Raw genomic sequence first — 27126 nt, 5'->3', positions numbered from 1 at the left:
TGTGTGTGTGTGTGTGAGTATGTGTGTGTATAAATATATTACTGAAGCATGGCGTAGTTCTTTGCATCTGCCGTTCGTCGGTTGGCCCGTTGGTATGAAATACGACCGCAATGCTTAGCCTCTCGCGTTGCAATTTGCACAATCCGATCGGCCCAGAATAACCTCGGCCTGGGACACGGATGAGACTCCAGACTCGTTCACGAAAGACTGCACGGCAGTCTGCGACAGAGAGAGAGAGAGAGAGCGGGACAGGGAGCGGAGCTGTGTTAACGTCGTCGGCATGAATATTCATACATTCGCAAAGTAGCAGACACCGGCACGCGGTGGATCAGTGTTTCGGGCCCCATTTTCGAGGTATTGGTCGCGTCCACTTTCCTCCTACGCGTTCGATCTTGTTCGACGCTTACAGGCAGCCAAGCAAACAGCAACTTCTGCCTGCTGCTCGGTACATGTTTGCTCAAAGGCAACGCTCGTAATTAGCAGAAAGCATCCGGCCACCACGACACAGGCGTACGTTCATTGATTTTGTGCTAAACAAGCGTTCGCAGCGGTGGAAGGATGCATCGTGCATAAGCAGCGCGTAGTATGGGGGGGGGAGACTGCGCCTCGGTTACATTGTGTATGCGACTGCAGCGGGCGAAAGAAAATTAAAATCATTCCAAGCGGAAGAACACATCTATTATGGCATTCCCAGGAAAGGATGCAGCCAGTGCAATCCGTTTGTCGCTGGAACGGCACAGCCGTTTTGTGCTACAGAAAGGCACAGTTGGACGATGTACGTGAGATGCACAATATATATAGCATTATTATATTCGTGGCATTATTAAATATCAATATAATACCATTCGGCGCTTCGTGAGATCGTCGAGCGGAAATATTTATCCTTATTCTAGAATATATCTTGCTTCACAGCTGCCACACTTCCAATAAGTCTGCTATTATTCAATAGCAAAGGAAAAGGACACCATTTGTGCAATGTGAATTGCATGCTTTCGGGCCAAATCGTTATAGCGCCTAAAACCATGCAATCTTGATGATTCGAACAGTTTGAAACAGCATGCTATACAAAGTTTTTTCTTATTTTTACATGTGCCATTGTGTAAAACATATCAGGGAATAATATTTACCATTTCCTTATTAACAATTAAGAAAATAATAATATAAAAAAATTATTTTTTTAAGTTGTTAAAGAAACAAATATAAGAAAATAAAAAATTAAGTTATTAAAGTTATTTTGAGTGGTGAAAAATTATAATTTTTTTAACACTGATAACTTTTCTACACAGCAAAATCCAAAACGATTTAATCTATTCCCAGAAGTCAGTAAAAGTATTTCAATGCTTGAGGGACACACCAACCTCTTTAGGGTTTAATAATTGCCCAATGCTTGCATTACGGTTTACATCCCAAGCTTATTAAAAAGGGTCCTTTTAAAGTAGATGCCGAGACAGTGGCAAGCAGGTTCTCTGTGAGACTGTTCCGAAGTTGCAGTGCTTAACATATATAACCTGAATTTAAATTAAATAGATTTACGCACCCTTAGGTCATCACAATCAGTATCGTGCCATGAAGATGATATCTTTTTCATTTTTATTAACATCTTCCCTATTTTCTTCCTTTTATTTATTTATTGTTCCCTAGGAAACATCCCATCCCAGTCCTAAATACTGTACCAGTTCCCAGTGGGACAGTTGAAGCAATTCCTGCTTTTTTCACATTTTGCATGCAAAAACCCTCCTGTTGGGCGACTCTAGAGCCGCTTGGCAAATGTTTGCGCAACATTCCATGCTCTAGGCGGGACCTACATGCGGGACCAAAGATGAGCAGAGAAAGAAAGAAAAAAAAAAAAGCATCCAGCAATGTGTCCGGCATTGCTTTTGCGGCCCGGGCAACATTAATCTTTTGCGTTCAACGCATGGATCGTTGGGGACGCTCCGTTTACACTCTTTTACACAGGTGAAAGATGAATCGAGTGAATAAAAGTCGTCCTCCCTTTCTTGCCCAAGTCTTCCATTCTCTCCCTCGCATCGTTAGCATTTATGACTGACCTTTTCATCAGGCGATTGGAATGAGGGGTAAGCTTCCCTTCCATGTCTTTTTTTTTTTTACATCTTCGAAAAATGTCTCCATCCTGTCGGACTTTTGGTGAAGAATTTTTGCGCGCGTACGTCACCGGCATCAGGCTCCGGATCGTATGAATGTTTTTCGCTCAACTCAAAACACGCTTCCACGCAACTCGACTCGACTCGACTCAAGTCCCGGCGAGCCGAAAGGGCGTCCTTTGCCCGCATTCCAATGTTTCGCCGTTCGAATCTTATTACCATCGAAACACAATTTCCGTCCAGCAAAGGATGCTTGTGCGACCGGATCGGCCCTCTGCCACTGCCTAAAACGTATCAGTTTCGGGGAGCGGTACACACAGGTACAACAGCTCGTTATGCTTGCCGTCTGCAGCCTGGTGAAAAACAAAACACACCGCCACCCCATAACGAACCATCGCCGGAGCGGACGGAAGCCAGTTCACGGAACACGGCGCGGCGTCAAGCTGCCCATTTGCGTTGATTGCGCCTATCGATCGACGCTAACTGGCGGGATGGAAATGGTGATAAGAGCGAACGAACGCTGGTTCGTGCGTACGCTGGTCGGGTTCGAGCTTCCGGTCGCTAGCCCCGTTTTTAGCACAAAGAAACGGCCTCCGCTCTGTTTGCCGCCAATACGCGTTTGGTGGATTAGTAAAAACAGATGGCTGTAATGTGAAGGGAGAGGGGTGGAGGTGTGGTGCCATTGTGCCGTTGTGCCGGAGCAAATTATGTGATTTGTGGCCGCACAAACGTGTGAAGTTGGTTTCACCGCGCGCTTTCTTGGAAGCTGTAATGATGGCCAGCTACAAGCAGCAGAAAGCACGGTTTCGTGCTTTTATAAGCCGCTAATTGGATTCATCGTTCATCGGTTATTTCCGATTGCGCCTACCGATCTGACCAGTGCGTAGCATTCGATCGATGCTAATTTATTGTTCGGTGCAGGTGAATGCAATTGATTTATCATGTAGCTTTACCGAGAGGGAAGCGCTCTTTAACGCTTCCGTTCTCACGGCGGCCTACAGAGTCAACCACTTTAAAGACATTCGCACAGCGTCTTTGCAGCGTGAACGCGTGAAAATTCGATTTAGCGAAACGGAGCTTTCGCGCTGCCGACACAATCCAGCAATCTCGTGAAAATTGGCCAGCAATAAAAAACAAAAACAGCCACGCTTTAAAGCCGACATTTTGATGCCTCCAGTCCGCTCGCTCCGCCTCGAGTTGCCGTAATTTGATTTAGGCAATCCGGCCCGGAAATGGACTGGAGTCCGTCTTTGAGAGAGAGAAAAAACGGAACGAAAACTGCTTTGACTTTCACCAGCCATCCAAAAGCCTCCGGCAGCTGTTTAGCGATAAGCAGCTATCGTCCGCTTTGGGCACTTTTTGACACACATACACAGCGCCACCCCTCCCGTTCTTGGGAAAGCGTCACAGCAGAATACAAAATTAATTTGACCAGCTTGAATGCTCGCACGCGCCAAACGAAACTTTCCACATGGCAGTGCAGCGCTTCGCTGGGTGGAGGAGAATTTTGCTTTTGCTCCTTTTCCCCATTTGAAAGTTTATTGTTTGTGTGTACGGGTATGTGTTCGATGGTGGGAGCGTGTGGCATTCAAATTGGGTAAGATAGATACGCAACGGCTGTTTCTTTTTTTCTTACACGTGATGAAACAGATTCGTTTGGTGTGTAAGAACTGCTGTTGAAAATAGAAAGACTCATAAAACAGTAACTAATTAAATTCATTTCAATCACAGGATTAGAGCAGTAGGATAGAATGGCTATGCAGAACATACTCTAAAATGATGCCAAACATGTTTGAAGAATTGATACAATAGTGCTAGTGGTACTAAAGTTGGGCTAAATATGGAAAACACGTCATTTTTTAGGATTGCTTTTAAGAGTATTTTTGAAATTCCTTGATTTATCGTGTCGACTTCAAAATAGGTCCCATTACAAGCAATACACCTATGTCATCTTCTTTCCAAGTCATCGAAATATTTTTTGTAAGCGAATTCTTCTTGATTGCCACCTCAATTGACTGGAAGCGACGTCCCTGGAGAGTGATATTGTGTTTTTCAGGGAACAGAAAGAAACTATGGGATGTAACACCCGGGGAAAAGGCTAGTTGCTTGATTACATTCGTACATTGTTTTGGCAAAAAAACACTTTCTCAGTATGGACTTTCGGGAACGATGCATTGTTATGATGCAAAATCGATGAGTCGTCCTTCTACAAAACAACAAAACCAGGTCGCATCTTACGTCCTTTCTCTCTGAAACGTTGCGAAACACGCTGAAGCTATTAACAGTCTTTCGCAAAACTGAAAATACCTATTTCTCTGCATTGTAAAACTGGCCAAGGTACTTTGGAATAGAATGTATAAACAATTTCTAGACAATCCGTTATTCGTTTTCGTCTGCCAATCCGTTATCCTGGCTTTAATGGTGGTCGCCCGGAGTCTGATGAACTTGATACGCTTCACGATAGTAACATCGCCGTACATCTCGTAAAGCTCGTCGTTATAATGGCTCCTCCATTGTCTTTCCACACATCCATTCAGCACTCAATTAAATGAGTGCTATATAAACTTGGTCCGTCGCGACAGGTTCTTTGAGGTGATCTGCTATCTCAGGATCTAGAATGACCGGTTGTTGGCAGTCAGCATCCTTGCGCGCAACTCAACTTCCATGCTTTTGTCGTTGCTAACCTGTGACCCGAGATGAGTGAATTCTTCGACGACTTCAAAACTGCATTCACCTATCTATCTATCTGCGATTATTTATTGGTAAGGCCACTGATGTTGAAACCATCAGTTTGGTCTTTGCCTCGTCTATCTACAATCCGAGGATCTCTGCCACCTGCTTGATCCCTTTGTAGGCTTTTGCTACATAGGAGAGCCGCAGACCACTGTTGTCTATACCATCAGCGTATGCCAGGATCTGGGTTGACTTATTGGAGATGGTTCCCAAAGTCTCCAGACTCGCGTTCCAGATGGCCCTCTCTAGCGCTAGGTTGAATAGGAGACAGCTGGCTATGCCTGTATCCTGCCAATCTTCTCCAAGATCTGCCGCATGGTGAAGATCTGATCAGTGGTTGATTTTCCGTTTCTAATCAGATCTCTATCCTTGTTGCGATAGCAGGTAACCTTAGATATAACGTTGTTTCGGTGACCTGCTATCGCTTAGTAAAACAATTGTTTTGATCCGTACACGCCTCTATGGCATGCTCGAGTTCCCCCGAATGTTTTGCTCTTCCCATGCGTGTTCCCCTTGGAACGGTGAACTCGGTTTTCGTCGCGTCTGAACCATATATCTTCTTCTTCTTCTTATTTGGCACTATAACTGGTGTCGGACAAGAACTTGCCTGAACCAATAGTGGGTTTCACTTTCAGTGACTTGACTTATTGATTTACCCCCATAGCAGAGCAGTCAGTCGTACGCGTATAGGGGGGCACGGACCATTTGGGGCTTGAACCCATGACGGGCATGTTGATAAGTCGTACTAGTTGACGACTGTACCACCAGACCGACCGCACACTGAGCCGTGTAAATTCCTCTATATTCCGTACAAGCATATGGGTGGTTGTTTTGATAAAAGCTTAAATACTTTACCTTCCTCATGCTATACAATCCTAAACACTATACAAATTACATTGATATCAACCACCCCCCTCCCCTCCCCTTCCCCCTGTCACATTCAAATGACTGTAGACAAGTGACTAGAGCATTATTCATCGAACACTTTGTTAATTATGTTTTAATTCATCGCACATGCACATGCAGTTAAGTAAGCGTGCAGCGAGTGTTTTCGCGCCACAAAGCACTAGCACGAGAGAAACGCGAGGAATAAATATTTACCACCAATCAGCGGCATGCTTTCCCCGAGTTTCAAATGCTTCATTATCCATTCCGCGCACCAAAGATGAAACATTATGCATCGATGCACGGGTTCGAGTGCAAACCATGCAGCAAATTATCTTATTAGCGTTGCTTCTTCACCCTTCACTCACCCCCATTTGACGTTGTTTTGCTTCAGCCCTCTTTAGTCCCCACGCTCCTGCCACGCCGTGTTCTCACCATTCCACGGCTGGCTGGTTGGCTGGTCGGCTAATTATTTCTCCCTCGGCTATGAAATGCGAAGCTTAACAGCTAGGGTGCAAAATTTGACTCCCTGTTCAGAGAAAACCCACGCACACACTGTGTGCTGGTACTTTGATACCGTGGCAGCAAAGATATTATTTGCCAAAACAATTAAGTGCACACTCGTGTGTTTTGCCCTCCGTGCTCATCCGAGCCGTGCCTGTGCATAACAAGCCACCCTAACACGGAAGCAGTGCGTTCTCCGGGGAACATTGAACGCGTTTGGTCGTTTGGTCCAATGTTTATGGGACGATGTGTGGCGACACAACAACAACCAAAAGCAAAAAAAAGACACAACCAAAAGGGCATCGAACGATGCGATAGAATGGGGCAAATTATTGCTAAACCGGGCGGCCAGGGTGTTGCGCCTCGGTAATGGAGCATTTACAAAGCACACAACAGCGCCTTTTGTCTTTACAGGGCAGCGTGTTACAAGGGAAAGGGATCTCCGCAGAAAGGAACGAACAGGAGTCGTAGATATGATAATCTTACAGACGAAAATTTCGGTACAGGACATTGGGAAGTGTTTCAACCCAGAAATGTAACCACTAAATGCGTGTAGTCGACAAACGCAAGATTTTACGCTCATCGATAAGCTTTGCTGGTGGGAAAAAGTGTGTTTTGATTAAAAATTTAAGGTACAAGCAGAGCATACTCTTCACACGATAACAGGTAAGTGATGATGGTAAGTGTTATTCTTTTTGCTTGTTCTTTTTCTGAATTACATGGGAATTTCCATACCAAACTATGCTTTAGTCTACTGTCGTGTTAGTGATTGCCGCTACTGTAGAGTTATGTCAGCGTTGATTTGGAGCGGCTTTACAAAAACACAAATGTATTGTTCTTTCGTTTGCTAGATACTTTTTAAGGATATTTGATATTTGAAGAAAGATCAAGAAAAATATCACCTTACCCAGCGCCATATTCTTCCCCATACATCTTCTTGAAATCCTCACAGAATGTTTGTAAGCATCCGTTTCATGCCGGGGACTTTTGAGGACTCGCATACTGCGTGGGTTTGGCTCCAGGCCGGGTTTAACTTTGTTATCCGATATCGGGCACGGGATTGGGTTGGGATCAATTTGAAAGCCTGGGAAGTATTCATATATTTTAAGATATTTTTATGTGCTAATACAGGTTTCTTTATCACTTCCATGACTAAAATAGTAAGTGCAAACCTGCCACACGTACTAGTTGTTTTTTTTTTTAATTAAATAAATTTGTTTGTTTTCTGCAACTGTATTGAAACGTGCATAATTGTCTTAAAAGTGGGTCTTAAGAGGCCGTAGTAGTAACAAGTAACAAGACAACAGCACAACAACATAGTAACAAGACAAATCGCTAATGTATTAGATTAGCTGGGCATGACTCTTTGCCGTTCAACATAGTGATGTTTTTTCCCCAGAAAAACTGCTGCTTGATCTTTGCGGATGACGTTTGGACACATGCGTCACTACAGCGGCACTGCACAAAGCCGTGATGTTGGAAATCCCCGTTTTGACCGTTGGCAGCGCAATTAATCTTCACCGTTTCACAAAAGCTTCCAATTAGGCGTGAAATCAGATAGCGGGCACCAAACCAAACGTTTTGCTAGATTTACAACAATTTTCTTAAAGCAATACATCAAATTGGATTGTTTTTCGCTCTTTGCCCCGGTCCCGGCACGCCCCGTTCGCACGCACGCACGCAGCCACCAAAGCGTTCAAATAAATTGGCCGGTAGCGGCTGAGCTGGGCTGCAATTTTTCAACACCCGACCATTATCCGACCGAACAGCGCACCGGCCACACGTTGCCGGCGACGAGAACGATGCGGAGCATGACGTTGCGGCTGTCTTGCACGTGTGAGTGTGTGTGAACCTTCTAATGAAGATTTACTAGTAAGTCAGGCGCGTTGGCAACTTTCCACGCCTCTACGTCATACAATCCCGGTGTCCCGGTGGATGTTTTTTCCAACCCCTCGCAGTCCCACCGGAGGACTCCAGGCTCGAACCACTTCCAAGCCGAGTGAAACAAGCATGTTTGAAGAAAGAAAAGCAATTCGCTCACACACGCTAGACACGCTGATAAGACGCAAGAACAACGTATAAAACATACACACACCGCACCCGGTGGTCTTCGTTGTCGTCGTCGTCACGGGGTGAAACATTTCTAGCGTGCTGGAAGCAACCGCACACCGAATTGCTTTCCGTTTTTCACCTCACAGACACACGCGAGCATTCCGATGACACCTGAGAATTGTTCAGCATGAATGATGGAGCACGGTGCGCGCACCCTTAACATCAACGTACACATCGCATCCCTGCGGTCCCTGCGAGCAAATCACGCTATTACCACTAGCGCAACACAATACCTTTCGTCGCATACCGGTTTTGTCCCGGGTGGGAATTAGGAGCCGCACCACTCGCGCGCGCTTGTGTGTGTGTGTGTCAAGCGGGTGGTCCAGGACGAACGGTTCCAAGCGCACAGAAGATGCTCGCCAGATTATTGTGTTCTTGTCTTTCCATCGCTTTCGGGGGTGGCTACGAGGGCAGGGAAAGGGGTTTAATGCTGGGCGCCTTTGCTCGTAAAGACGATTTGCTTTGCACGCGTGTGTAGCGTGCGGAAAAATCATTTGTGAATGTACCGTTCCGGTTCCATGACTCGGTAGAGTGGATCTAAACAAGGATGAATTGTAGTACAATCCTTGACTGAATTAGTGATTTTGTTTTAACCTAATATGAATTAAGCTAAACAAGTGCCATTACTATACAATTAAGTAATGTTCAATTGTGCAAAAGTGTACCCTGTTCATAACATTACATCGTTTTATGAATTAAGCGCCTAAAGATATGCAATAAAAGGCTTCCACATTTTGCAATCTGTGTTATGCGCCTTAAGGTAGGCAAAGTAGTAAATTAAGCGGCATAGAAGCGAGGCTTATTTGTGATATTTTTGCCGCTCGATGGCAAATGTTCACAACTGGTAAATGTTTAGCAATACGCTGTTTAACAAAATATTTGATCTGAGTAATATTTGGAAACTACATCAACTTGTTGGTTATTGCTGACGTTAAAGTACAAACTAAACATGGTAAACCCCTATATTAAGCATCGATTGAAGTGCACTGATCTACTCCCAATCGTTTAAAACGGTCTTGCTAGAGCAATGAACCAAACTGCAATCCAGTGTCCACCTAGTTGGAGTTGAAAGCATGGCGCAGAATTTTTAATCTCACGTCTCAAAGAAAGCAAGCAAACCACACAATCAAAACCGGTACAACACCTTCCCCATAAAAACGTCCTGCTTTTGTGTTTAGTAGCAAAGGGAAGGAACAAAAGCTCCAGGAACCAAATCCCCTGCCCAGATTGTGCAAGCGGGAAGTCAATAACGTACAACAAAGCCGGAATTTTTAACTCCACCTTTGACTTCTCTTCCTGGAAATCTTCGTGCGATGATACACGGACGAACGGCGGCGGCAAAACCGATTCGAACGACAAAAGGAACTACTAAGCATCCAAAAACCCTTTGTGACTGCTAAGGCAGGCAGGTGGTTGGTAAGATTGTTGCCATGCTGTGCCGAGCATCCCACTCGACATGAAAACGAACGAGCAGAAATTACCGGTGTATTATTAAGGTACGCCACTGCACATCCGGATGTGTCTCGCTGTGTTGGTGTCCATTTTAGGGTGAAAATCGAAATGGTGACAACTGGATGTGGGTGGGTTTTTTTGTTGTTGTCAACCGTCTCCTCCGGTTGATCGGCCTACTTTGCTGCTTCGCTCGAGCAAGAGCTCCGGGGGATGGAGTTTTCCATCACTGTCTGGGTTAAATTGAAAATAACGTTTCAACACGGTCCCATACATATCGTTTTCGCCTACCCGGAGCCGTCGTCAAACGGGAAACTGTGGCGGTGGTGAGGCGTAGCTTTTACCATTGTTTCGGCTGCTTTTCCAAACTCGGCAGCACATTTCCATGCCGGGCACGCAGCACACACACGTGCAAAGCGTGCGGGTAAAAGGTGTAACACACATCATTATTGATTGTGGAGCGCTTTCTGCCATTGCCACTCCGTTGCCTCCCGTCGGTACCGCTGTTTGTTCTTTTATTTGTATTTAAATGCATACATTTACAGATCAACTTTTACAACGCGGAGTCAAGCTGGATGATAACAGGAAAGCGATACAATAAATGTTTACGGGTATTCCATTTTTGGGGAGCTTTCAAGCGAACCGGAATACTTTGTTCGTATGGGCTTTTTATTACGTCCAATCGATTCCTGTGCTATGTTATGCGCCTAAAGGTACGCAAACTAATGTTCTGAGTATATTAAACACGTATCTGCAGCTTCAAAAAGTGTTCGTAACGCAACGATTAACAATCAAGGGTTCTCTATAAACACAGAAGATGAATTATGCTATGCATTGTTAAATTTGCATACATTTAGGCGTCAAAGAATTCTGGGTTGATATTCCTTTTTTCCTTTTATTTATTTTTACCAATTTTTCACCTTCAATAATACAGTGATTCTTATCTCAACTAGATGGAATACTGGAAGCTGTGAAATCTTTTATCAGCAAAACTGTACGCCGACTTGTGCATGGTACAACAACACAGTATTGGACGAATTTCGTTTCCCTTCGACGACGATGACGGTGCAATCTGATCTTGTCGATTCACTATCGCGCACCGTATCTTACTTACCTTTGTAAACGGTTTGATTCTTGCACGTTCCTCAAGGCATCCACACGAAGCACAGACACACAGACCGAGAAGTGCGCTAATGGATTGCTTCATCAAGGCAGGTTTGCACTACAGTGACGTGCAAAAGCTCGGCGAATCGATCGGAAAAATGCTGCTAGATAGTAAGAAAACGAGCTATTAATAATATCATAATCGAGTGAATGTGATACTGTAGTTTGAATACCTTTCAGGTATTTTTGGGTTGTTTTGACTTTGGGTTGTTTTGACTTTGAAATGCAAGAAGATAAATTCCTATTTCTTTCAAAATGGAGTTTCATTAGGGTGTGATTAGTTTTTCTACCATCTGTAAGTTACGGAATAGTTGAAGTTAGCATCATTCCTAGGGCACACACTGAACCGAGAAAAGTCCAATACAAAGCGTTCAATTTAATTCAATTTAAAAGCACGATTGAAGTAACGCTCGCAAAAAGGCTATCCGATTGATTTGAAAATTGGCAAACTTTAAAGAGCCACAACTACTACTTCAAGCTGTAACGTGCATCCGACATGTGCAGCAGGCGATCGTTATTGGACCAGCAAATGCCTCAAAATGTCTGCACTGCACCGAATGAAAATTAAAGAAAAACATTCAACTCTATACCGCCGGTTGTGCAGCAAGCTGCTTCAGTTTGCACAACAGCACGGTACACGACAAAAAATGCTCTCTCCCTTGTTACTAATCGATTTTCCTCATCTCAAACTAGTAACGTTGTTTTCTCATTCCACACTCGAGCTACCATCAAACTACCATCGCCGCGCACGGGCACACCTCACAGCAATGGGAATTGTTTTTATAGCGCCTTGCAACAGGCGAAAGTAGGAAAGCTTATCGTAAATAAACCCACCCTACCACCAGTGCATACGAAGTGATTATCCTAAACATATTGCAAATGGACGAAGCCCACACAGCCACAGAACAAAGCATAAAAAGCTTCCTCCGAATTACACGGATGCTTTCTCCCATCCTTTGTATGTTACTGGTCGTACAGTAAGAGTTTTAATGGGAAGGTAATTCTATTAGTCAGCACAAACACCCACAGCCCAATGGCGCGTCACCGTAACCAAGCGAGCGGTTGCGAATTGAGCCAGGAGAGAGGGCTGGAATGAATTGCACACAGATAACACGGCTACTTTCCACAATGCACGTGAGTGTCCCATCCAATCATGGCTTAGCATTTCGACGAACGCCAGTGTTCGCCAGCTTCATGAAGTAATGAAGCTGATACTTTGTAGATGATGTGGTTGAGATGATGGTTTTTTTTTTATTTCTCGTCATAACAGATTCTTTGTACGATGCATGATATAACATAAACACTGTTTGAAAATAGATAAGGATTGTCGCGTATGGTTCGAGTCTAAAATAAGCCACTCTAGACATTTTTACAAATCCTGTGAGAGGACACTTTTGGAATAAACCAGCTGATGATTTTTATATAACACACGATACGAACACGGTAGATCATTGTAGAATTTTTAAGGCAAAAGGTAAAGATCCTTCAGCGGCCTTGGTAAACGCCTGAAGCTATGCAATAAAATTGTGAATTGTTTCATTATGAAATTTAGAAGCTATACAGTAACCAGGAATATAACTGAATATACACTTTGCATACATTTAGGCGCATAAAAAACGAGTGTATCAAATATGCAAAAAAGGTAAGTGATAATTGAATTCCTTGCTTTAACTGTGTCACGTGAAATGTCTAAAGTTTGTACGAATTTTCAAAATCAGAATATAAATCGAATACCTCCAAAAAATAAAAAAAAATGCTGCAAACGACTTACATTCCCGTCCTTATCAACTACAGTCCAAATGTTATGGTTTGAGCTTTAACTTTCGATTCCATTTGCCCTCTGTGCACCGCTTCCTCCCCACGCAACCACCACCGTCTTATGCACTTCTTAAAGCTTATCCTGTCTGTCAAAAGCTGCTACTACTTCTGCTGCTATGCCCGTGGGCTTTCTTGCGAAACAGCGGCAAAAACATACCGTGCAGCCTCCTGATAACCGTGTAACAGTCGCGCCAACATCAGCCGCCGCATATCATACGCAGCGTGAGCGTGTTGCGAGTGTCGTCTAATTAAAAACTCCCTCCCCGAGCTCGTCGATGCGGGGAAGCAGATAAGGAAATTCGTTTAAACGCGCACGACGAAAATCGACCATCTTCCATCCGGCCTGCTCCTTCCCGTCCGTGCCCGTGCTCGGCTGGCCCGTTATCATTGGTTTATCTTTTCATAATGCTATAAATATTCAAGCCCAGCAGGATGGCCCAAAAGCTTACAGCGAGGTACGGTTTGGTGCGGCGATTAACATATCACAGCGTAGATAAATTGTGCGTGTAAAATAAGCTCATCTTTGGGGTGTTCTCATTAAATTTCTGGTGCTCCCGATTGACTGTATAAAAGTCCTATAAATTGAAGGAAAATTGATCACGGCATAAATTTTACATTACCTCCATAACGGTGCAATGGAGCCAAAAATCGCGTAATAAAATGGCAACCAGCCACCCAAGACAAATCAGACAGCAGCTACCGACCTAGTTCCGGGAATTCTTTCCACCAAAAAGCACAATCAATTTCAATCAACCGATGTGTCATTTTTAAGCTGATTCCTGTCTGCTCCATTAATTGCACAGTTTTGTACGGTTTCGCATCAAACTGGGTGTACTTTTTTCTTCCTCTTTTGGCACTTTTTGCTCGTCGTTCCATTAAGGTGTTATTCGAAACCGAAGGGCAAATCATAAACACCATCACCAAAGCGTGGTAAGCGGAAATGAACGAAATTGTTGCTTCACCAAGCCTATTTTGTATGCTAATGGGAAAAGATTACCACCATTCACAGTCTCTAAACACATCGAACATGCAGGGCCTGTTATTACATTTGCCCGCAGAGTATGTGAACCTTTAAACTGCTTTAAATCGATCTTGATGTTGTATGAGAGCGTAAAAGGTGAAAAACCAGCTGCAAAATAACTACACGAAAAAAGTGTTTCAGTTTCAAAGTATGTTAAAAATACTTGGAACAATTCAGTCCGCCGTTATAAAAATCCCTTTTTTCTTGAGGGAAATGATTTTTAACAGAAAAGAAAATAAAACAGAACATAATTGCTATCCTTCGCAGAACTGCCCCATGTGGTTAACGATCGTACTGCTGCCAAAACTGCCGCTGGCTTTTTACGCAAACCGGTGGAAAAAAGAACTCTAACAATTTTAATTGATTTCATTAGCTCATTAATTGCGGTGCATTTGTTTGCCAACGTTTATTACCATCGCTTGCCATTTGGACAGCTAAAAAAACTAGAATGGCAGGAAAAATTGTTTGCGATCAGTGCTGCCCAAAATGACCCTGTAAAATAAACACAACATTTTGGAACAGCAAAGTGTGCAAAACGAATTTGAAATCACGCACGGGAGCGGTTTGCTGCCCTTTTTCGTTCTGTAATCTGCAACAATATTTACCTCGCTGCATCAACCAGCCACTATTTAAATTCTCTCTTGCCACATGAAGCATAGGCTTTTCGTTCTGTTTACAATTAAAATCGTGCGTAACACAGAATTTTAATTAATTAATCACAGCAGACACAGCGCCAATATTTATGTAGAAATAGATGAACAAAGCTAATTATTGTCTGCAGCGTAAAAACATTGCTACATTGTACTTCCACCTTTACTACCTCACTGTTAGACGGTGGTATAATTTTTCTGCTGCCGGATCAGTGAGCTGGTACAACATTTTCCACCATTTCCATTTCAGATAGGTTTGAAAAATGAACATCCTTTCAAATTAGAAATAATGCTGCTAGGTAGATTGCATAATCACAGGCGCTTTGGACGGGCGCAGATGATTACGCCTCAAAGTATGCAATAAGTAACACAACTGGTTGTTAAGTATTGCTCATTTTTGTTCCTTGCTTCCAGCCAACCAACTGTCTGAAGCTTAAACATTGCCAAAAGTTAATTATAAAGTACACCTTCTGGATACGCTTCCGCACCAGCCGCTCCTTATTCAAAAGCGAATAATAATCATACGTTTACAGCAAATCCATTGTTTTTCCTCGTTAGCATCACTGAGCAGTATGTAAAGCTCGGTAGCAAAAACCAACCCGATGAAGCAACCAAGATTACACGTCCATCATCAAATATCGTTTAATACCGCCTCACTGCTGTCCTCGCTCCCTTTCCCTCGCCTCTAGCTGTTTGCGAATAGTGCACCCCGGTAAATATTTAATTCCATTCTGGACGACCAAACAGCTTGACGTTGTTGGGCCATTTTTTTGTTTGTTTGCGCCCTGTTTGTGTTCCTGCAATCCCACTGTAGACCATTTGCCCGTAAATCCACTTCATTCCGTGGATGCCAAACAAAATCCCTCAAAATAAAAAGAACAAGGAGTGAAATAAAAGCGAGAGAAAGAGTAAGAAAGAGTGAGTGTGCTTGTACGGTTGATTAAGCACGGGAACAAACACATAAAAAGGTGTACTAGTTCCAACTGCTAGAAGCGCTATAACCCGTATCCTTCTTATCCGTTCTCGCTCATTCCGTTCCCATTCAATGCGGTCTATGATAGGAGTACGTAATCTTCCGACCATTGAGCGAAGAATTCAACCACCTTCCTGCACAGCTCATTGTTCTACCAACTCCTTTCGCATCCTCATGGTCGGAGGGTTTTCGGCCCGTTATTGGGATATTTGTTTGCCATCGATTCCCGATATCGTCTTGCTCTTAAATGAAAACCACTGCAAAAGGAACGGATGGTTGATTGTTAATGCATAATGTAAAGAAAGGAGTTTGCCAACCTTACTCAAGACATTTCAAAAGTGGCAGCACCGGCTGGCAACGCTGAGAGGAGGTGTGGAAAATCATCCATCCAAATCGATTCGGCATTCCGCCCAGTCTTAAGGCGCCATACCGTAGACGCGAAGGAATGGAATTAAACGTTTGGGGTAGCCCTCCACCATCGACCATAAATTAATCATCATCAACGCCGGCTCTCCCCTTCCCTTCCGCTTCCCATTGTCGGTATCGTACGTGTAAGAATCCTGCTCAAAAGCACAAAAGTTAACTATTTTGTTTATATCAACAGACGAACGAAACCGTCACTCGAGTCTTGTTACTGTGTTCCCACGAAACTTCATTACCCGCTGCCAACACTGGTACAGGAACCATGGGTTTGAGGTGTTGATTTGTTAGTTTTAACTCTCGCTGGCAAAATCCTTCTCTCGTGTGAAGTTCTAAGAAGCTTTACCTTTTACCCTTTTTTAGTGTCAGTCCTCCTCTCACTCCCCATCCTGCCCGCTCGCCACTGAGTGCAATTGCTGCAGTTGAATAGTGACCAGTGCCAGCTTCACCTGGAGGCGCTATCGGCGGTGGTTTTAATCCCTGCAAACTTTTGCCACGGTTTTCTGGGGAGGGGTAGAGCACGTCCGGACAGACAGCGACCGGTTTCCATCACCCAGCAGCACCTTAACATCAAGACTCGCACTCACTCGCAAAGAAGATGCACTCACACACACACAGCCACAGAAACACATCCTCTCCATCGTGAAAGAACCCGGTCCGTGGGTCGCATTTTGCAATGTGGCAGGGATTGAACGGCAAAATGGAATCCCGATAATGTCCGCCAGTCGCTTCACCGGCTACAAGACAGGGCAGCAGCAGCAGTGTTAGGAGAAGCTTTTAAGCTTAACGGACTGACATCAATAAATAATTACCTTTCTCCGATGGGTATAGACGGCGAGGCATTGGATTTTATTTGCCGCCAGCTGCCCCGGAGTGGTATACGCATTATTAGCAACATATCTTTTAACCGATTTTCAAAGCGATCTTTTCGCGCTTTTATATTGCATTGGCACAGGGAAGCCAAATCCATGTCCATAGCTTCGTGTAAATCTGCGATGTTATTGAAGTACACGTGTTAAAGCAAGGTTTTTAATATCGTGATGCTTTCCAGTGTTACTGTGTATGGCGTAAACACCATTGCTGTCGCATTGCTGCAACGCTTTCCCAATTTCCCGAACAGACGGAACCCCAAAAAAGGGGAGCTTTAATTGATTTCTTCCTCACTGTCGAAGCGAACTTTTGTAACAGTGCCAAAACCCGGCATGCGCTGCAGTTGTGACCAGCGCCGATAAGCGGTTTGACCTCCTCGGCCAGGAAACGGGGACAATGCATTTCTTTCTAATGTTTCCCCCAAAACCAGACCAGAGACTCCAGACCGGACCAGACCAGACCAAACCGGGACCAGGACATAGATAAGCCGTGTGGTAGCAGTGCACGCTCGACCGGATGTGCTGGAAGCTGGAATGTGTAACGATCAGCGATACTGGCGGTCTCGGGGATGTGTCCATTACACGATGCAGCGCTGGTATGCGAGGTGGATTAACTGATGCCAAACTTTTTACAGCGATTTAATTGACCGTGAGTGAGTGAGTGAAAAGAGGATGAGTGAAAGCGATAGTTTAGGTTTATTTATTATTAAGCATGGTTAGCTTGAACGAACGAATTTGCCGCAAATGGGCAGTAATGGAATTCAGCTTAAATGGAACCGAGGGAATGGAAGGTCCCCCTCCCCCACTCCCTTGACAGGCTGACGGATGGATGCGTCCACGGATTGTAAGCGGATCCGTAGGCGGACACGTATGATTGACAACCGAACGGAAACTTCAGTTCGTACGAATAGGGAGGAAACGGTCACTAATATGAATGGCATATAGGATACTAAAAAAAGCTTTCTTTTAATGTGTTGTGACAAACGATAGCACTTACCCTCTTCACAAAAGTTTACCCTTTTTCTTTGGCACTTCAAAAGAAATCATGCGTGCGGTGTGTGGTGCCGGTTACTGTTGATCCATATCCATATGATGAAATGTCATGTCAACGTTTGAACGCTGGAGTTAATGAAGTTGTTCATCAAGTGACTCCTGCCGGCGCTTTTTCCTCCCCCTCCAGACCAGCGGGATAATTCTCTTCCGGTCGTTTTTGACCTATTTTATTTGCTGATCTCGATTGATAAAACGATTTCCCCTCGGCTCAATTCAAGCTGGACGTAGCAACTGTTAAACTCCCCTTAAATTCCTTGCTTCAAAAAGTGTCGGTGAAACTTTAACAGACCACAGCTTTTCATCACAACTTGGAACGGTTGCGGCCGCTCAGAGTATGTTAGTTTCACATTCCTGACACACTGCATACTTGCCGCTAGCAATGTGGTCGGCGTGTGAGAGCTGATTATGGACGCTACCCCCTCGTGGGTATTGTAAACGGTGCCATTGGCCGCTACCCGGAAAACGTCGCACGAGAAGTGATTGATTTACACACCTTCCATGTGTCGGTTGCGTTACGCGTGTACGTGTTTGAGCCTAAATTTGTTTCAAGACTCTAGCAGCTCACTAAAGGAAGAATAAAAGGAAATTCCAGCCCACACCGAACGCGCGTACAAATTGGATTTGGGGCGTTGAAGAACCTGGTGATATTGTTACGATGCGAATTTTGAACGGTGCCATATGGCGCATTAAATGGCGCTCGGCGCGTTTCTTAATGAAGCCAGGATATTGGTTTATGCTGGGATTGAAGCATTGGCGGGAAATATGTGTTTGCAGTGTGTTGAAGAGGAATGTTAGGATTGGAGGCTGCGTGTTGCATTATGTTATATTGCAAGCTAACGGTAAGAAAAAACAATTGTCCGTACAAATTGGTGAACGGTTCTATTCTTCAGTGGATCACTTTACTGTTGTCACTATATTGCACACTGTTTTAGTGGTATACTTTTAATTGTGTTTAGTCAAAATTGTTCAAATTGTAATGTGAATTGTAACATTCTAATTCAAATAACCTTATATGGTCGCGTGGGTTTCGACACCCCAAGTGCCACAAATCCACAAAACGACCACAAAACGGGCTCTAAATGGCTCGGGCTATCAAACTATAAGGAATCTAAAAATAAATCGTTTAGCAGACGGCAAAACTAGCAAAAAAGCGCCATATGTTGGTGGAATAGCTACACTGTTGAGCTTTCCTCGCTTTGAGAGTTTTCTCCTTCCCTCTGTACTGTTGTATGGTTGCCCATTGAAGGTATGCATCGCTAGAACTAGAACGGCGATACGATAGTTTAAATACTAAATTTCAATGTGAACCTTCAGAACTGAAGCAATTAAGATTTCAATAATGGTCATTGGTGATGACACCCACAGATCTGACCACAGCAATATAATGATGAGTTATAAAGTCGCCTTCTATTGAGCAAACCAGTGAAGCTATGGAGCTAAGCTTCTATTCAATAAGATTCAATATTATTCAATAATTTTGTATCTATCCATAAAATTACTATTTCCGTTGGGTTTGAGTAAAAATTGTGAAAAACCTAACAACCTTTATTTTCAAAACAGTCCAGAATGTTAATGCAACATGCTTCGGCAAACCACCACCAAATGCGTTGGAAACAATCGAAATTACTCTAACGATTCCGCTCCATGTACCCAGACCTGAAGGGTTACTAAAACAAGCTCATACCAAAAGTGCTGCTTGGGTCGGCGGTACAGGCGTTACGCGTAACGCCAACGTAATGCAGTGGGCTGCGAACACCAGCGTTACCACCCGCAGGGCAAAGCTCGCTAACACTCCAAATCGGTGCGATTTTCCCTCGTTGGTGGTGCTTTTTGTAAGTAGTTTTGACGGTTTTTGACGTTTCGAACGAATATTTTGGAGAATTCAACAAGGCCAACAAAAATAAGACAGCTAAAAAATATGGAGACGATAAAGAAGGATAGAGAAAATGAGCGAGATTCAGCGATACTCAAACGTCAAAAACCCTCGCCATGTTGTACGGGCTCGATGACAATTTCTCAGCTGTCTTTGTTATTGTTCGATTTTGTAAACAAATCGCCCCCGCGAACGAACAGAAAATAGTCCACGAAACTAATTTTACGCTTGCAGCATAAACCATACACACACGCTACCCGTTTAAATGTATAAATTTCTTTCGAAAGCACTCGGCATCTGTGGATACATCGTGCAGTATGGCTGCATTACCCACTGCACCTTCGAGTACCTTGGCGATTTCGTTGTGGTAAGTAATCTGTTCCACTGCCGCCGTCTCCTTTACATAATCGTCCAACAATCCTGCACAACCTATCTCCCGCTCCGCAGTGCGTTGGCCCCTCGATGGAACCAACCCTGATGACGAACAACGTGCTGATAACTGACCGCATTACCCCACGCCTCGCCAAACTGCAGCGAGGCGATATTATCATCACCAAAAGCCCCACCAAACCGGTGCAGCACGTGTGCAAGCGCATCATCGGCATGCCGGGCGATCGGATCATGACACGGGCATCGTTCAACCAGAACCCACTCTCGAACACGTACACCATCTACACCTCGGTGCTTGCGAACGACAGTGGCAGCGAGCTGGAGCTGGACGCAGATGGACACCTGCCGAGGGCGAAAGCGCAACAGCACTACGAGGCGATGGTCAAGCTGCGGGAAAAGGTTGACTACGTTAGCCACTCGGTGGAGGAAGCGCAAGCGAAGCAACAGCAGCAGGACGGTACGGGACGCGTGGCGATGAGCGGTGAGGGACGGAGGGTGGATGTACTGCCGGAGGAGGACAGCCATCCGGAACCGAGAACGAGCATTGTTATTGTGCCGCGAGGACACTTGTGGATCGAGGGCGACAATGTGCAGAATAGTTCCGACTCGCGCAACTACGGCCCAGTGCCGATTGGGCTGGTAAAGAGCCGAGCCGTTTGCCGTCTGTGGCCTTTGAGCGAGTTTAAGCTGTTTATTTGAGGGAGAGAGAGAGAGAGAGAGAGGGAGAGAGCGACAAAGCTAACCCAGTGATTGCCCGTGACGCCCGTGTTGTTCTGCTATGAGATATTAGATTAAATGTTAAGTTAGTAAAATATCGAGAGAGAGAAAAAAGAAACCCATTTACATCCGTTTCGCATTTTTTTCTTTATTGTATTCCATACTAAGAGGCTAAAAAGTGGGAGGGGGAGGGGTTCCTGTGGAGGATGATGTGCCATTGAATTATACGATAAAGATTCCCCGACCCTCGAACACGCACACAGAGTAATCTATAGTGTTTAGAGTTCATAAAAACTAAAACAAACACAAAAGCATGTGTATAAACTCTACCTTAAATTTGAATATAAAACCAAAACGCAGCACACGTTCACGCTTCCAATCGGGCCGGGACACTGGAGTGTGGAATGGGGAGTACATGGGGGGAAAGGGGGACGACCGGGAACAGCAAATTGGCTAGTAGTGAGGAGGGAAAGAACATTGCGCTACTTCTCGTGCGTCTATTACTACTGGTTCTCGACCGTTTCGTCTGCGTCCATTGCGACGGCCGTCGGTGTTACGGGCGTAGTGGGCTGTTCGCTGCTCTCACCGCCCTTTGTCGCAGCAGCTGCGGCAGCTAACGTGGCGGCATGACTGGCACGCTTCTCCCGCATCCAAGCGTCTATTTTGGCCTTCAGCTCATCGTTTCGCTTCACCTGCTCCATCGTCAGGGGCGACCGGTTGAACGGATCCGACTGGTCGGACAGGAGATGGCGCGCAATCGTCGACCGGTCGACGGTGATGCGCGAGCTGGGCAGTATGACCGGGTCGGCCATGAGCGAGGACATGATCGGATCGAGGAACTCGTCCGGCGGATCGATCAGCGCTTCCTCGTCAATCTTTTGCTGCTTCTCGATGCGCTGCACCTTCTGGGCGAACTCTTGCATCTCCCCAATCAGCTGGCCGCCACCGATGCGGGCTAGAATGGTAAAAAACAAAGGCTATACTTTGCAAAACAAAAAAAAGACGTCCAGACAATTGGTTTCCACTTACTCAGCACCTGCTCCGCGTACTCGAACAGCTGCGGGCTGTAGCTGCGACCGTCCTGCGACACGGCCAAACAGAACGCATCGCACTCGCACAGATTCACGTAGATGCGACAGATTTCCAGCACTGTGCGGGCCGGATCGAACTCGAACTCGCGCTTATCCTTCACCTTGAAGTTGCCCTTCTTCGGGCCGGTCAAGTTTAGGAGGAAATAGTTCAGCATGGCCGCCACCCGATCGACCATCGACGAATGGCAAAAGATCGACTTCGTCTCGGACGTGAGCAGCTGCAGTATGTTGATCGTGTCGCGGCCGAGAATGTTGTCGAACCGGGCCAGCATGCCCAGATTGCGCAGGTTGGCCACGTTCTGCTGCCGCTCGGTCTGGGCCAGCGATTCCCATTCCCCCGCGTCCTGGGCGCCCTGCATCTGGCGGATCTGCTGCAGATTGCTCAGCGACTCGTCCAGCAGAAAGATCGCATCGTTGATGAGCAGGTTGATGAAGCGCAGAAAGATGGGCGGATCTTCCGCCTCGATGTTTTCGATCGCTTGCCGCTCCAGCGCCCGGAAGCACTCCTTCTGCTCGTCGATCTTCCACAGGTAGTCCATGATGGCGTACATCGGCCGGCGGTAGTTAAACTTCTGCTCGAACTGTACGCTCTGGCCCGTCATCTCGATGCTGACGAACACGCGCAACAGGTTCGGAATGATTTCCAGCCGGTGCGGATGGTTGGTGAACAGCGTGGCGCTCAGGCTGAACCCGGCCGGCTCGGACTCCTTCGGCAGCAGGCTCTCCAGCCCCTCGGCCAGCCGGGCGCGCAGATGCGGATTGCGGATGCGCTCCGAGCTGCCCATGAAGATCAGTATCATCGTGAAGATCGATCGCTGCGCGTCCACGTCGACGCGCAGCGAGCGGCTGTCGAAGTGGCGCGAAAACTGCAAGTACCCCACGATGTTCTCGATGATGTACTCGGGAATGCACTTCAGCACGCGCGACACGGCCACCCCGACCAGGGGCAGATTGACGGGCTGCTGCGTCTGGGGCGAGAACCCTTTCGCCGGCTCGAGCGTGTCGATCTGGGACGCTTCGCGTGCGCTCAGCTGCGTCAGCCAGATGGCGGATGCTTCGTAGAACTGCAGCAGCAGTTCGTCCGTTTCCGGCTCGAGCAGCACGTTCTGCAGGCAGAGGAACTGCTGCATCTGCGAGGACACCATCTGCATCAGATCGCTCGGCACGTCCGCACCGTTCTGTGACATCATCTCGTAGTACATCGTCTGCAGCCGGTGCAGCTCGCGGTTCATGCGGAAAAACTTCTCGATGCACACGCGGTACCCGAGATCGATCGCTTTGTGCGTCATGAAGAAGCACTCCGTGACGAAGTTGTACCGGTCCGCCTCGAGCCGCTGCTCCTTGTCGTCCTCCAGCGGCAACAGACACGTTTCCTTCTCCGCGTCGAGCATGTGTACGGCTTTGGTTTCCTTGTCCGCCTCCTTCACGGCACAGTACGTCGGGTCCACGATCAGCACCTTCAGCTGCGGTTTCAGCAGCGGCTGACACAGGCGCAGCAGCACCCCGGCCAGATTGATGCTGAACGCGTCGGGCGAAGTGGTCTGATTGCCGAACATGCCCATGCCGTGGTGCGTGTTCCAGATCTGGCCGCGCGGCACGTTCGCATGCAGGCACCGGCCGATCCAGTCGAGCATCTTGCTGCGCACGGTACCGCCGAGCAGCAGGAAGCTTTTCACGAACGCGTGCATTCTCGCCAGATGCCGCTTGGTGTAGTTCCACAGGTTCGACGACAGACTGTCCACCGCCGACCGGTTCGTGGTGAGCGGATTCTCGTAGTACTCGTACGGCCCGTTGTGGTTGCGCGGCATTATCGAGAGCGACAGCAGCTGACCGAGCAGGGAGTCGGAATATTTGATGCCGTCCGAGTCGGGCGGCGGGGTCGTGTAGCCGAGAAAGATGAGCGCCAGCCGGGGGTTGTTTTTGTCGCTCGGGAATACCTGCAGGAACGGCATCACCCAGCACTCGATGGTGATTAGCGAGGCCGCCCGCAACGCCTTCATGACGACCACGAAAATGGGCCCGAAAATGCCGCGAATGATTGCGAACCCCTCGGATTCTGTTTCCGTGTCGGTGAATATTTCGTTCACCGCTTCCGACACGAACCGGCCCGCTACCGCGTAGTCGCCCGTGCTGCACTGCTTGAAAATGTCCAGCAGCTGGTTCGACAGGTTCTGGCCCTCGTACAGCTCCGGCTGCTTCAGCGAGGTGCACACGTTGCGCAGTATTAGCGCCTTCATCTTGCGCTGGTTGTCCAGCGCGACACTGTCGTTCGGTTCGACCGGTTTCTCATTGCGCTCGAAACATCCGTACAGATAGAGGATGGCCTTCGTTTCCGCAATCTGGGGCGTATCGGAGGTGGTGATGTTGTTCGGTATCAGATACTCGGACGGGTTGGGCAGCATCAGCCGCTCGAACAGGGCCTGCTCCAGCACGTCCAGATCGAGCAGCCCACTGTCGACACCTTGCGCCACGTCCTCCACGTACACGAACTGTTTGTTTTTCTGCGGATTCTTGTTCAGCGTGATCAGGAAGATTTTCTCGATGTGCGCATTGGTCTTCTGCTCCAGCGGGTTCGGTTTGTGTGATGTATCCATGCTTTCCGCCATTCGATGTGCAGTTTCTTTTTCAAGCTCACTGAGGGCAAGCGAGGGGAACAAACGATACAATCAATTCGAGCGCATAGAACAATCCCGCCCCTCTCCCGTTTCCACAGCAAACTCACCCTAATTGCAGCGAAACAACACAAAGCGATATACCGTAATTGGAATAATTTGGTTGGAAGAATGAGACACTGCACTACGTCTGCTCTACGTGGAATGCGTTGCGGCGGGAAAGAGAGATTTGGTTTAGATATTACAGCACTGTGCACATTTTCGTCCGATGGTTTTGTTTTCATTCATGACTTTCACGACTCCGAGCAGACGAATGAGTTGTAATTTTTCTCGTATTTTTCTCCTCCCACCCCGTGCCAGCTGTCAGATTACTAAACATCAACCGAGATGCGTTGGAAGTCGGGTTGGCTCATGACCGAATTTGACACAATTGGCTTGACAGTTGTCAGCTGCGTGCGAGAAAGAAACAAAAGGTCGTGCTGCGATGGAGGTTTAGTTCACGCGAATGAATTCAAATGAATTTATGCATTCAGTTAAAAAAAATCAATGGTTTAATAAAATAAGGTGTTTTAGTTGCCATGCTTTTTAGTTGAAAGCTCAATAGTTGGCTGACAGTTCAACTTAAAAGAAAACGTTTTGTATGAAGAGCCGGTTTTTGAAAAAAACATTAAAATGGCAAGGACTGTTAAGAAAATTGTCATTCTTTTATTTTCTTTTTTTAATTGATAAACATGCCAACTAGAAAGCACATACATCGAAATATCTCTAAGACCCTCTAAATATCGAAATACACGAAGCGCTTTGAACGTGGCTGAGTCCAAACGCGTATATTTTGGATGTTAATCCTAATAGCAATGAAATGTCATTCGAGGATTTGCGGCCTAATAAGATGAATCTTTGAGCGATTGTCAGCTTAAAGGGATATTCAAGTTGAAGAAAGGTAATGAAAGTGTTGCTATGCAGTATCTAAGAAACCACTGGAAAAACATGGCATCCTTTGACCAATATTTTTGTGAACTGTCTCCCGAAAATTAATCTTAGAGCATTTCGAGTGCCAAATCGCATATGCAGCTAAGGGAATATTCGCCTTAGAGAGACATTTAGCTTAAAGAGACAGAACATGTATCGAACATAACGGGACCATCAAAATGTTCATCTTAAAGAAACAATCCTTCAGATAGGTGGGTTCTTGGAGATGATGTTGCCACCACCATGTTAGTCCTTGCCTCGTTTATCTGCAATCTGAGGTTCTCTGCCGCTTGCTTTATCCTTTGGTAGACCAATGATGTGTAAATCATCAGCGTATGCCAGGATCTGGGTTAACTTATGGGAGATGGTTCTCGAAGTCTCGACACTACCCAAGCGCCACAGATTAAGCTTAAACGACTGGAAAATTGAATATCCATATAAAAAAAATGAAAGCTCTACAACTTCATTGGTTTGATCAATAGATGGCGTATTAAAACTGATTATTATATTGCTATCCTTTTCTTGCAATGTGTTTCGACAAGTTTCATCTCATCATGACCTATATAGCCTTCTAACTTTCCGAGCAAAAATCAATATGAATGGTCGTGTGGTCAGATACGTGGGTATCAACACCAACGACCATTACTCAAATCTCACTTGCTTCAGTGCTGGTGGTTTCCATTGGAGTTTAGTATTTAAATAATCGTATCGCCGTTCTAGATCTAGCGATGCATAACTTCAATGCGAAACCATACAACAGTACAGAGGAAATGAGAAAGCCCTCCTCCAAGCGATGAAGCTCCACTGGTTGGGGTATCCCACCAACAGAGAGCGCCACCAGCTTTTTTTTTGCTATTTTTAGAATGCATGAGTCGTTTGCCGTCTGCTAAACGAAGTCTTTCTATATTCCGTTTAGGTAGAGAACTTGAGTCGTTTAAAAGCCGTTTAGTGGTCGTTTAGTGGATTTGTGGCACTTGGGTAGCGTCTCAGATGATCCTTTCTGACGCCAGGTTGAATAGGAGACAGATAAGCCTGAAAGTTTTCCATCCACCTTCATCGGGCGAGTGACGTTGGTCATAGTCATTCTAACTAGCCTTATCAGTATGGTCAGGATTTCAAATGAGTACGCGTGGTATAATTTTTCCCTGGAGATGCTATCGTAACACAAAATAAAAAAGATAACAATTTTATAATAAAAACATAATTGGCGCCATAATTGATAAACTGTAGAATTTGTATAGATTCTACAGTAAGATTTATAAACCATTTAATAATAAAAATAAAAATAATGTAGCTCGTTTCTTATCGATTTTAAAAATTCACAGCGTATCTATATTTATGCCACACACTGTACGCGCGCCAGCTTTACAACGCGCACACTGTGTTGTGTTCGTAGCGTTTGTGTTTTCAGTATGCGACCATCCGTCGTTGAAGCAAGTACGGGTGGGTGAACGCCAGTTTCGCTCACGGCGATACTCTCCGAAAGCTCGCGTACGTACTTTGCCGTGTTTATGTTAATTTACCGGCCCGGTTCGGATCCCAATTTTTCCCGATACATTCCCACGAAACGCGCTGTTTGGGTTGCGTATTGCTCCCTTTTGCGTGCCGATACGTCATAAGATCACATGTTTAAAGCTAACAACATCGCGTCCGTGTGCTTTTCCCATTAGGAAAAATCGGTGAACGGAGTGCAAACATATACGATCGAAAATTGTAATTCT

General features: G+C 45.8%; 2 protein-coding genes across 2 annotated transcripts; one reads left to right on the top strand and one right to left on the bottom strand.

The window, feature by feature from the left end:
- Window positions 1-19771: 19771 nt before the first annotated feature.
- Window positions 19772-20859, top strand: LOC120949105 (mitochondrial inner membrane protease subunit 1). The gene is made up of 2 exons (XM_040366118.2): window positions 19772-19993; window positions 20074-20859. The coding sequence occupies exons 1-2, from the start codon at window positions 19892-19894 to the stop codon at window positions 20713-20715; spliced, it is 744 nt and encodes a 247-aa protein (XP_040222052.2). The 5' UTR covers window positions 19772-19891; the 3' UTR covers window positions 20716-20859.
- A 2-nt stretch (window positions 20860-20861) lies between these two features.
- LOC120949103 (ubiquitin conjugation factor E4 A) lies at window positions 20862-24809 on the bottom strand. Its single transcript, XM_040366117.2, has 3 exons — window positions 24547-24809; window positions 21763-24458; window positions 20862-21688 (listed from the first exon to the last, which is right to left on the bottom strand). Exons 2-3 carry the CDS (start codon window positions 24428-24430, stop codon window positions 21237-21239), a joined length of 3120 nt encoding a protein of 1039 aa, XP_040222051.2. The 5' UTR covers window positions 24431-24458; window positions 24547-24809; the 3' UTR covers window positions 20862-21236.
- Window positions 24810-27126: the final 2317 nt, after the last annotated feature.

Source organism: Anopheles coluzzii, chromosome 2 (assembly GCF_943734685.1).
Source record: "Anopheles coluzzii chromosome 2, AcolN3, whole genome shotgun sequence".
Taxonomy (NCBI): domain Eukaryota; kingdom Metazoa; phylum Arthropoda; class Insecta; order Diptera; family Culicidae; genus Anopheles; species Anopheles coluzzii.
The sequence above is the reverse complement of the archived record's forward strand: the minus strand, read 5'-3'. Positions and strand labels throughout refer to the sequence as shown.

Excerpts from the sequence above, each read along its gene's own strand:
- LOC120949105 (XM_040366118.2), top strand. The coding sequence starts at position 19,892 with ATGTATAAATTTCTTTCGAAAGCACTCGGCATCTGTGGATACATCGTG. Across the intron at positions 19,994-20,073 it reads ACCTTGGCGATTTCGTTGTG|TGCGTTGGCCCCTCGATGGA; the intron begins GTAAGTAATCTG and ends CCCGCTCCGCAG.
- LOC120949103 (XM_040366117.2), bottom strand. The coding sequence starts at position 24,430 with ATGGCGGAAAGCATGGATACATCACACAAACCGAACCCGCTGGAGCAG. Across the intron at positions 21,689-21,762 it reads GTACGCGGAGCAGGTGCTGA|CCCGCATCGGTGGCGGCCAG; the intron begins GTAAGTGGAAAC and ends TTACCATTCTAG.